Below are 12,975 nucleotides of genomic sequence, written 5' to 3'. Positions count from 1 at the left end.
TAAAATTATATCATAATAAAATAACTGTGTTTGAGACACAAAAATGTACACTTTTGATAGCCGATTATCTGGGCCAATTATTCAGTCACATGACTGTTTAGTAGGGCTGTAATGTTGGTTCTGTGATTAGTAGTAAATTTCCATCACATGCTTTCAGATGGAGCAGCATTTATTACACAGAGCTGTAGTTCATTGACAAGCTAAGCAATACTGCGTTAATTATCGGTGATGTATCGCCTGCGATTATGAACGTGATATTGCGTAGCTTGTCAGTGACCCACGATCTTTATGGTTTTCGTATTTTTCATCCGTTTCAATCAAAATGCTTGCTACTGATGCAAAAACACACAAAATCGAACGTAGTCCGAATTTATTTATGACGGACGAAAGTTTCGGAGACTGTGTAAACATGATTGACAACATGAGGTTCTATTTACTTTTTTTACAAACAAAAAATTGTTTCGTTATCTCAAGATATTAATGCTAAAAAAACAAAAACAAATGCTAAAATAGTTTTAAAACAGTTTCAAATGGTTTATATGTTAATATACAATTTAAAATGTAAATTATTTCTGTAATGGCAAAGCTAAATTATAATGCTTTGTGAAAACCATTTAAACAGAAAAATGGTTGAATAAGAAGTTTGCTAGATTTTTAACTACTTAAAAAAATGATATCATGTAAACAACTGTCTTAAGAGTTCAACAGGGTCCATTTCTGAAATAATAAATTACATATCACTGAAGCAAAAGTACCAGAAAATACAAAATTCCAAATTAGGAAATATCGCCTAATATTTCACTTACCTTAAGCACACAATTGCTGTTGACCAACAAGTTACCGGGTTTAATGTCTCTGTGCAAAATGCCAGCTGAGTGTAGATACTTCAATCCTGTGGACACAACATATACATCAGCCATTAAAGATATTCTGTGGACACAAACTATTGATATGAAGCAGACTACGCTGTTACACTGTACAGGTTTCTTGTTTGGTTTGGTCAGACTTCTGCCTCCATGGTGCCAATTTTACTCTAAGATGTAATAAAGCTTTTTTTCACTTTAAAACACTGTTATGTGTTTCATGTGATTCATTAGGAATTAGGTTAACTGGACTCTTAAAGTTCTTTCAGTTGTCCTGCAGTAAACACAATATCAAAGAGGTGACTATTTCTTGCTCTTCCTTTTGTATTCTTACACAATGAGTGGTCCGTCTCTTCCTCCTCCTTTTCTTTGGTGAGTATACGATAGTAAGGAACATCAAGCGGAGAGGTGTGTGTGTGTGTGTGTGAGATTGTGTGTTTCTCTATCCATGAGATTTGGTGAAGAAAGACTCAGCGTGTAGAATGAGGGTGAAGCTTTTGAAATAAAATTTTGAAATTAAGGGCTTAGTGTGTGTGTATGTGTGTGTGTATGTCTCACCTCGGAGGATCTGGTAGAGAAAGACTTTGACGTGGTCAGAGCTCAGGGGCTGTGGAGACACGATGATCTTATGGAGGTCACTCTGCATCAACTCCGTCACCACATAACTGAGGAAAGGGTTAGGTCAAGGGAAACAAGCATGCCAAAAATAACAGCAGGGAGTTCACACATACAGCAGCGCTCCAAATGATGGGCAGCATTAGCACTCATCTAAAAACAGAGCCAGTGGAGAGTGAGCTGACGGGGAAGTGGAGAGGGTGAATGTGAAGAGGACTAGTATTTGTCTAAAGCGCCACTCCTAGACTGGAGCATGAAGTCAACAGTATTATTCACAGTTTTTATTGTGTGTTTTTATTGTTGTTGAAATAATGATTTTGTTAAAGACTACATTACTATAAATATATATTTTTTTTTACATGAATTGTCATGAACTGTTACTATATACCTGCAAACCAAAAAAGTGGCCTTGCATTCCTGCTTTCGACAGACAGCTAAACACTAGGCAGAGCAGGTTCGTGAGGCTTCACAAGAAAGATCAGGGTGTGATGATGTGGGCATTAAGCGGTGATTAATGAAGACGACGTTGAAAGCATTCATAAGAAGTGTTACAACAGTCACCGAGTGAGTTGAATCCAAAAGGGAACGTAAACTAACCAGCACAACTACTATTACTATAATTCACTTCATTACATGGAGACCGCCAGGGCTCAATGAAAGGCTCCGTTTCCATGTCTAAGGGCATAAAAACACATATTTGCCCTCTTTTACAATTCCCAGAATATAAAACACAATGGTGAGCAACTCTTTGCCCTACAGTCCAGCTAATAAACACAAACAGGAGAACTGTCACTTCCGAGTATCTAGGTCTGACCTTTATGTCTAGATGATTATGATGTTGAATAATCTTCACCTGGAGACACACATTATGACTCATTCATGTGCTACAGAACGAACGAGGAGCAATTATCTGCCTCAGCGCTACTAGTCTCTCAAAACAAACACCAACTTCAGCAATCAACACATATGAGCGCAGACTCAACACGTCGCCTGTCAGTAAATACAGGCGATGGAGAAAGCGTAGGAGGGCTTCCTGGCAAAGACAAACCGCCTGTGATCTTCCTTTTATAAACACACAAAGATGAGCTGCCCTCTGCCACTCAGTCCAGTCTAGCATTCACAATCGCTGGCAGGAAGTCACGCACACGTCAAGGTTTGACAGATGCAGATCTGTGGTTCAAAAAAGCTCATCCAGTCATCGACACAGTCAGCAGAGGCAACCCTCTCGTGTGTGTGCGTGTGTGTGATAACTACAGTTGAGCATGCAGGACTACTTGACTGACTGTCTGCTGGGACACGCGCCTCTTCAACACACCCCACGGTTTTCCGTGCTACAAGAGTGTCACAAGTATTTTCATGCCATCTTTCACAGTGTCACTGCAAATTGACACGGCTTCTCTTCGCAGCCTTGGAAGCATCTCTCTTCCACTTTTTGTGCGTCTTAGGCAGGTTTTTTGAGAGCTTTCTTTACATAATTAGTGCTTCTGAACTTGTAGACCAAAGTAAACCTGCAAGAAATTCATCTTGCAATTATTCAAATCTTAGAAATATGAATGGGAAAAACAAAATTAAAATACATTTTTATGACTGTAAAACAAGTTAAAATGGAAAAAAAATGGCCCAAAAATTTAGTTTTAATTTTAAATAATAAATATTACTAGACTTCTTTAGAAAAGTTACATTAAGCACATACATTTTTACAGCCCCTAAAATACTTAGAATTCTAAAACGAAATAAACTGAAACTAGATACCATATGATGGCTCAGTAGTGCACAACACAATGAAATCTCCACAACGGAATCAACGCATTGGAAATTTAATTGTGTTTTGCTAATTTCATTGTGGTGCAGTTTATTTCTATTGTGTTGTTTCTATTGTGTTGTTTCTATTGTGTTCTGCTAATTTTGTTGTGTTGTGGCTTAATTTCACTGTTGCGGCTTGTTTCCGTTGTTTGTTTCCATTGTCGTCTGCTAATTTTGTTATGTTGTCACTTGTTTCCGTTGTGTTGTGCTAATTTTGTTATGTTGTGGCTTGTTTCCATTGTGTAGGGCTTATATTTTTTTGTTGTGGCTTGTTTCCGTTGTGTTCTGCTAATTTCATTGTATTGTGCTAATTTCATTGTGCTGCGGCTTGTTTCCATTGTGTTCTGCTAATTTCGTTGTGTTGCAGCTTGTTTCCATTGTGCTGCAGGTTGATTTCTTTGTGTTGTGCTAATTACTTTGTGTCGTGCACAACTAATCAAAACATTTTAAAAAAATGAAAGTAAAACCAACAATTTTAGGAGTTAAAAAACACAAATTAAGTTAAATTGAAAACATCCATTAAAAATAATAAAAAACTAAAAACTTTGTTTAAAGGTGGTTTCTGTGAACAAAATCCAGTCATTTCAATAGTTAGCTAACCACGCGATCATGAATTCTGTGTAAGGGTGAAAACTCCCCACGCTGATTTAGCAAGTTGATTGCTCAAATTTGCCAAGTTGACCAACACCAAGCTGCTTGATTTGAAAGGGTTATACTAAATTAAGTATTAGTATTTACTCTGAATTTAGTTTTTGCTTTCACCCCTAAATGAGGTGATCACCCAGAACACTCTAGAAACCACAGAGCACCAGCCTAGAAACCACCTAAAACCCTAGCAGAATGCTATAACCACGAAAACCTTAGCAAACATACACCACGTTCCTGAACTCAAAATGCTCTTGCATTATGGCTGCAAAAAATCCAGATATGTGGCTACAATTCGATAACATATGGACTATAAACAACCAATTCTCTCCCCTTTTTCTCTCTGAGATTTTCACATTCACCATGAAAGAAAAGCAGTATTTGTTTCACAGCTCTTTGTGGGGTAATAAAACATTTCAACACCACAAAAGGGCAACAGAGCTTTGCTGTTAATTTGCCACACAAACTGGTATTCTTTGAGTATTTAGTAACATGCTATACCTAGAACATAAACCTTGCCAAAAATGTGTAACACATCAACCAAAGTTAACAAGTCAGTACCATCATGCTAAAAGCATGTAAATATTTTACAGCAGGCTGACAGAGTAAAATAGTATTCAATGTTGAAGTGACAATTTCCCTCAGACTCAACCTCATGTCAATTCAAACCTGTATGGCTTGCTTTCTTCAGTGCTGGTTTCACAAAAAAGCTGATTTTTTAAAATAATATACTGCCCGCGCTTTTCAATATAATTAAAAAGTTTAAAAAAAATACACTCATACTGAAGAGATGAATGGGGACCATGGGGAGTGAAGTGTGTGGCGCTCCGCCGGTTCTCTGTGGCCCGTGACTTTCTTTAGCTCTCCTGTGACTCACTCTCTCTCTCTCTCCCCCACGAAATTAATGTGGAACCAGTGCTGCCGGATCACTATGCCAACTAGCACAGCTTGACTGTGGGTAGAGGTGGAGAGGCACCTGTGGTCTGGAGCCCCCTCCCGAATGACTAACTGACAGTTGAGAGTTACAGAAGGAAGTGGAGTGATTCTACTAAACGGTTCCCATGGTGATGAGCAGCAGAAAACATGAATACACCTGCACATATAAAGAAATGTACACATTTTGTCTAACACCCCTAAATCATACAGAATAAATGCACAAATACATACACTACCCAATTATATTTGGTATATCATCTTAATGTATGCCTGCCAACTATAGCTGGTTGTTACAATGATAATAAAAAAAAGCATTGGAAGTATGTTTTAGAAGATAATACTATTGTAGTCTTCTACTTTAAAATGTAGCATTTAATTAAATGTTACTTGTCATTTCTTTGCAATTTTTTGTGAGATTTGGTCAGTAGTTAGTAGTGAAGAATGTGCTCTAAAAGCGTAAAAGGTATATATACATACATATTAGTGCTGTCAAGAGATTAATCACATCCAAAATAAAAGTTTTTGTTTACATAGTGTATATTTATTTTGTATATATAAATACACACCCATGTATGTATATACTTATATATACATACATGTGTGTGTGTACAGTGTATATAACACATCTTTCAATCTATAGAAAACGCATGAATCTGAGTCTATATATATATATATATATATATATATATATATATATATATATATATATATATATATATATATAAATGGAATTAAATGTGCATGAACACACACAAAACAGCAAATATGCATACTTTTTACCTCATTTTAAACCTCAAATATTTGTAAGTGATGACAAATGACTGAAACTGTTATTGCATTAAAATCAGAAGAATATTTCATATCAAAAACAAAAACGGCCTGTATTCAACCTTTACATATCAACACTTCTTCAGTATTCAGCACCCGTCTGATAAACGTGAACTATGGCAGGTATCATTCAAAACCCATGATAAAGTTATTTACACTTGGAAGTCTTACAGGAAACAGACTGGAAAAAAATTACCTGGCACAATATGTATCTTTAAGATAATAAGAATCATTTCTAGCTATTCAAATGTCTCTCTAATTCCACAGTCCTGTCAATATTACTGCTTCAACACATGCTATTTAAATATCCACACACACATACACAAGCCCACCCACAAACATGCTGCACACACACACAAACACAGATCACACTTAGCTTACACGCTCATAGATTTGAGAATTGGTACAAACACACAATGCATACACAGAAAGGAGGGTTACACCATGTGTGAGACTGAACACAGCTTTCACAAAGTCCTCTCACATAAAAGCAAGGTGTAACCGTTGCCAGATGCAGACGGAGGGAGGCGTATTTCACAGCTTTGCTGGGTGCTAATTGACCTGCTCGGAAACCTGGAGGGGTGGAGGGTGTTGGGGGGGGGGGGGGGGATCTGCTAATTCTGCTGCTACAGTATTTTCGGTAATTAAACCCAGCGCACCTTGCTTCTGGCAGCCCATTGGCCATTGTAGCCTTTTATCTTCCACATCCTGAACTTCCTGCCTCAGCAACAACAACAGAGAAACGGGACTGGTTCAGCAGGTGAAATCACATTTTATACTTCTAAAGAGTAATTTCTGAACATCATGCGCATCGCACAACACAACAAATAGGAGTATAAAGACTTCAAAGAATGGAAGGAAGAGCTGAACACAAAAACAGACATCCCAAATGCACTTTAAAGGTGTATTGCAAGCAGCCATGCCAGTTCAGTCACTGGCATTAACAATAAATCATGGATGTCTTTGTCCTTTAATCACACATGACTCATTCTGTAATCATGAGACTTCTCACACCTTCAGCATGTGCGCCCAGAAAACACCCGCCGCATGATGCCCAGGCATACACTCTTATATTTTACCACTCAAATGCTCACTGGCTCATCTACATTTGCTTCAGCTGCTCAACATTTTTTTTAAATTAAATTAATGCTGTCAAACGATTAATTGCGATTAATCCATCCAAAATAAAAGTTTCTGTTTACATAATATATGTGAGTGTACTGTGTATATTTGTTATGTTTCTATAAATACACACACGCATGCATATATTTAAGAAAAATATATTAAATATATTTATATAAAACAAAAGTTATATTAATATAAATACATACATTTCCTACCATAAATATTTCCTACTGCAAAACTTAATTTTTGATTAGTAATATGCATTGCTAAAAATTTATTTGGACAACTTCAAAGGCGATTTTCTCAGTATTTAGATTTTTTTGCACCCTCAGATTCCAGATTTTTAAATAGTTGTAGCTCGATCAAATATTGCCGATCCTAATAAACCATACATCAATGGAAAACTATTTATTCAGCTTTCAGATGATGCATAAAAAAAAAAAAAAAAAATTACACTTAAGACCAGGGTCACATATTATGTAAACAAAAACTTTTATTTTGGGTGCGATTAATCGTTTGACAGCACTAAATAAATTAAACTAAAACAAAACAGATAAAATAATAACATTAAATAAATAACACTAGCATAAAATAAAATAACATAAATAATGATAATAATAAAAATTAAATAAAATTACAAAAAACAAGATACAATAAAATAAATGCAAAAATAAATGACAAATAAAATACAATAAAGTAAAAAGAAAAGCTAAAAATAAAACAATATAATAAAATATTAAACATTAAATCAAATAAATTAGAATAAAATAAAATGAAAAACACATAATAAAAGCTAATTTTGCGTGAACTGCTCCGTTATTAACATATACCTATCTCACCTAGACCAGAACTACAAAACTCAGAACACCTTACCTAACCGCTGTTACATAACTGAAGACAACATGGTGACAAACAATCTGAAACAGGCTTGAGAAGAGTTGACACTGGTTAAAAAGCCCTCTTTCAGACACACCACAGAGAAATCCACATCCTCTTAAACTAGCAACCTCGTGACAACTGTGTTAAAGACAAGGAAGATGAAACAAGAAGGTCGCAGATGCATTAAAAAGCCTGACTTGTGTACAGGACACAACTCGGCAGGTTGCTTCACTTGACATTCTGTGTTTATTCAATAATAGATGCATGATAGGTCAGCGAAGCTTGGCAGGTACTGACAGAAGCCTAGAGTAACTGTTCTTGCTATAAATAGTCTGCTAAGACTTCATCTGGGGGCATGGCCCTCAGTGTGAAAGAGGTTGTGGTGAACACTGCTTGAAGTTCAGATATTTTACTGATCGTAGCATCAAACAACCTGCTCAGCCAACACTGCCACTGAGTCCACCACTTAAATTGAGACAGCTGATCTGCAGCAATATATTTTATCTGTAAGAAAAACATGTATTTTTCATTTAATGTCATGCTTTTTTTTTTTTTTTTTTTTATAAAAAATGATAGAATTCAATACAATAATTTATTAGAATTACAGAATTGACAGAATTAGTGCAATTTTAAATAAATTAAAAATTCATTAGGATTTTATGATTTAGAATGTATTAGTTTTTTTAAAGCCACAAAAATAGATACACTTTCTGTTTGTCAACATATTTTATGCGTGAGAAATGAACATTCTTGTATTTTTCATTTAAATGTCAAGCATTCCTAAGAAACTATAATATAATATAATATAATATAATATAATATAATATAATATAATATAATATAATATAATATAATATAATATAATACATTTTTATATAACTCTATACAGGTCTTTAAAAAAAAATAACAACAATGCCACTGGTTCCATCACAAAATGATTAATTTAATTTGGGCACCTGTACTCAAGTATTCAGATTATGAAAACGCAATAATCTTAAAAATTATTCTCATGATTGGAGACCCTAAAAAAAAAGTCACAATGCAACTGCCAAAGATGTTTGTCTTACACATATATACAATTAAAATAAGCACAGATGGAACTCTCTCCACTGGCCCCCGTCCCACCCAGAGTACTCTGCTGATTTATCTGTTAAGTTCTCGAGCCGACCAAAATGCGCATCCCTGATGCATTTGTGTGTTTAACCGTGTCCTGCAGGACTGTGTTCCAGAAAAGCGAGCGCAGGCTCCAATGGAGGAGAGCCAGCACATCCCATCCCTGGGGATTCTGTTATGACAAGTACATGAGAACACGTGTACCCACACATGTACTGTGGCAAACAACCACCTACTTATACAGCACACTGTATATACAGAGCAAATATAAGGAAGTATGCTCTTGCATACATAGCTGAAGCACATTTGAGAAGTTGGAAACCCAGTTCATGTAGCTAAACCACTGACAGAAACCAAGTTCAACTGTAAGAAGTGAACACAAGCATAACAAAAACATCCCTTAGAAAACACCATAAAACACAAATAAACAAGAGGGCTTCTGTTCCGAAATCTAGTGAGTTGCCTACATACGCATTTTTAAGGTCATATAACCTCCTAAGTGACCAATTTAGAATGCTCTACCAAGACAGCAACTCTACACAACACACAAACACAGTACTAGACTACTCCCAATTGATTTCAATACAGCGATCACAGATATTGAGTGAAATATTATTTATACTGAGGTATTTTTGGTATTGAATGTTATGTTTATTTATCATAGGCATTTCTTTCATCTAGTCTAAAATCTATTTTTTTTTCTTCCTGAGTACTATGGATTTCTTTCTTGGCAAAGGATACACACAATACTGCCTTAAGGCTGGAATACACTACACAACTTTCAAAGACTGAACAGGTTTTAAAATACAAGGTATTCTACACTTGTTGTAGAAAGTTACAGACGACAACACCAAAACAGCTAAGGATCACATACTACTAACTTCAAGCTCTTCCAAAACACAGTTTGGCATGTTCTGAAACTTGAGTCATGTTTTGGGCAACAAAAATAGATATATTTTGTATTAGCAATATTTTATGTGAGAAAAACATGTTTATATTTTTCACTTAAATGTTAAGCTTTATTAGGCCTTTACAAAAAGTGCCAACACTACCACTGGTTCCAAAACAAAAAATACATGCATTTTACATCTGGCAACATATTTTATGCAGCATAAATGAAACGGCGGTCGAGCAGTCAGATGAAGAAATAACAGCCATTATAACAAGGAGCATTGAGCACAGTTCACACATCAGTCACTGAGAAAGAAACCATTCAGCAAAAGGTATAATTAGCTGGAATACACAGCGGCAGTGTTGTATGAAATAACCTTTCCAAACAGGTCTGCTGAGAACCATTGAGATCCCTGGCCTCTGGAATATGGCTTTTTTATTAACTTTTTGTGTGAATGGTACGTGTACATGTCAAGGAACACACATTTTTGATTGTCTTACCAAGCAGTTTCAAAATATACAGCTCAAGGAGCCAACAGCCAAGAATGGATTGATGTTTTTGTTTCTTAATCCATTCAAATGAGAGCATAACGGTTCTACTGTGCTGTGTACAAGTAGAAAGATATGAGTCTACGTTTAATCCGTTGAGTAAATAAATACTTTAAGCAGAACAAAGACAGTGGCACTGTGGGGGAACGTTATCACACAGAATAGAAATGTTCCTTTGCACCTGTGTGTGTGTTTACAATCTCTTATTATGCTGCTTCTGTGGAAGTCTGACTCTTGAAAAACAGAATGGGAAACATTAGCATTATAGCCATCACCATACTGTGAAGAACCATGATCATTTTACAAATCTAAACATTTTCATAACCACATATCCCCCTCCCCCTCTTTTTTAAGGGACATATTGCAATTTTTTCTAATCATTATTTTCTGCAAAAAAGCCAAAATCAAATCTTCTGCAATAATTTTAGGGGTAGAATTTATGGAATTCTGCAGAATGAATATAAAAGTAGTGTACAAATGGACAAAAAAAAAAAAAAGGCAGGACATTTTTAGTATCTTTTTGTATTTCAACTTTTTAACATTTTTTATTTCAGTAAGTTGTCAAGGCAAGGCATTCCTAATTATGTGTCTGTGTGTGTGTTTTAAGTTGTTCTTCTAATTTTTATATTTTATCTTTGAGATTCTTATCTTTGAGACCTTTTCTGAACCTTAAAATCCATAACTATTTGAATTTCTTTGTATAAATGACCCCTATTTTACATATAAAAGCAATTCTGAAGCTGTAGTTCTCATGTTATTTTTGCATACATGTTAAATTAATCCTATTTCCTTCAACGTGTCCCCTTTAATTCTGGTGCCAAATTGGAGAAATGTAAGCATGCACTATGCCTGAATGTGCATTACATCTCTAAGCACTCTCATAGCCATAAAAATCAATAACTGTAGGGGGTTAAAATGTATGTTGTCTTGCACATTTACCCTTTCTTTACATGCACACAGCATTGTTTACTAAGGTTATACGGTTATACGTTTACTGCTCACGCTGCATGAGAAACGTCTAAAAATACAAAATCTCCCAGTTAATCAACACAAAAGCTTTTTGTTCCTGATTTTGAAGAGCTAAAATTCTAGCTAATTTAAGAGCAAGACTGTCCAGTTCAAATCATAGAACGCCTCTTGGTATTTGATGGAGAAATTGCTGCTAGAAAAGTGGCTTACAGAGTGCATATCGGGTGACCGGGCAAGAGCGGTAAATGAGGAAAGCGTGTAATTCCTCTGATTAAATTATAAACCAAATGAAGAAGCTGGGGATGCCTTTAGCATCCTGCAGACCACATCCAGGAAATATCAGGGGAAAGAAAAGGCCTTAAAAATGTTACATAAATACTTAAATACAGTGTTCCTGTAGCTCAACTGGTAGAGCACTGCGCTTGCAAGCAAGCAAGCGCAAGGTTGGGGGTTCGATTCCCCGGGAACGCATGATATGTAAAAACTGATAGCCTGAATGCACTGTAAGTCGCTTTGGATAAAAGTGTCTGCTAAATGCATAAATTTAATTTAATTTTAATTTTTAATTTTAAAAATAACATATCAGCTTTTTCTGAAATCCACCTGAAACGTCATCCCGATATTCCACTATTAGAACAAAACCATTAGGCGATGGAAAGAGAAATGAGGAGAAAAGAAGACCCCTTTTAACCTGTGATAATCAAAGAGCAAGACGGAACAGTTTTGTCGATATTGTAGATGGCATACTAGTTCCCATAAGTACAACTGGATCCTTCCTTGCCATCAAAAACATTCAAGCACAGCATGAGGCAAGTCATCACCTCTCTAAATATAATGTTCAGCTTGATCCCACTTTAGAAACCACAAAAGGCACATAAAAAGCATTTGTGCAGCAATATAAGACTTTAAAACAAGGCCTCAGATGCCCTTTTGACGCAGAAGCTCTGAAATCTACAAGCTATTGTTTCATACTGCTACTAACAATTCTTTAATTGTTTTCAAGCTCCAAGCTTTCAAGGTTTAAAAACCGCAAAGAAAATCTGGATTTAAAATGCCGTTTAAACCTGTAAATAAACAGAAAGCTTGAGGATTCTGAAAAATGTAGAAGAAATAAATGTGTGTGATTAACTGTACGATTAAGTGAAATGAATCCAAACTGGTTAGGTGTGATTATCAAATTGCAAAAGCTGAAATATAATTTAATTAAATAAATATATGCAATGTGTGTTTCACAGTGAATCGGCGTGGCACTGTGTTCTTTTATACATGAGCAGCTCATGATCTGGTGTTTTAGTATCTTAGTATATTTTCAGTATAATAATAATTAGGGGTGCTCCGATCACGATCGGCCGATCATTAATGCGCATCTCGTCAGTTAAGCCGGTTTTCTAATCAGCGGTTAATTCCATCAGGTGTGTGATTTCACATAGAGGACCTGTTACTACACAGAGCCGTTGTTAACTGAGAAGATGGGCCAATAAACGCTGAAAATTAACGTGATTTGCGCATCTTCTCTATTAACAACGGCTCTGTGTAGTAACAGGTCCTCTATGTGAAATCACACACCTGATGGAATTAACCGCTGATTAGAAAACCGGCTTTACTGAGGAGATACGCATAACGATCGGCCGATCGTGATCGGAGCACCTCTAATAATAATATTAATAATAACATTTTTGGACCTACAAAAAGTGTGTCTAATCTGGACCTTTAAAAATGAATTCTATTAAAAATCTTTTAATTCAAAATCAAATGTGCA

General features: G+C 35.7%; 1 protein-coding gene across 2 annotated transcripts in view; it reads right to left on the bottom strand.

The window, feature by feature from the left end:
• LOC113114806 (serine/threonine-protein kinase NLK) overlaps positions 1–12,975 on the bottom strand; it is a 65,189-nt gene that overhangs the window by 25,119 nt on the left and 27,095 nt on the right. For both annotated transcript variants that reach the window (XM_026281846.1, XM_026281847.1), the window contains exons 4-5: positions 1,422–1,528; positions 807–892 (exon numbers count right to left, since the gene is read on the bottom strand). In XM_026281846.1, the coding sequence (XP_026137631.1) occupies positions 807–892; positions 1,422–1,528 (193 nt within the window). The remainder of the gene's footprint in view (positions 1–806; positions 893–1,421; positions 1,529–12,975) is intronic.

The sequence above is a fragment of the Carassius auratus genome, chromosome 15 (assembly GCF_003368295.1).
Source record: "Carassius auratus strain Wakin chromosome 15, ASM336829v1, whole genome shotgun sequence".
In the NCBI taxonomy this organism is placed as follows: Eukaryota; Metazoa; Chordata; class Actinopteri; order Cypriniformes; family Cyprinidae; genus Carassius; species Carassius auratus.
Note: the sequence above shows the minus strand (reverse complement) of the source record. Positions and strands in the feature narration are given on the sequence as shown.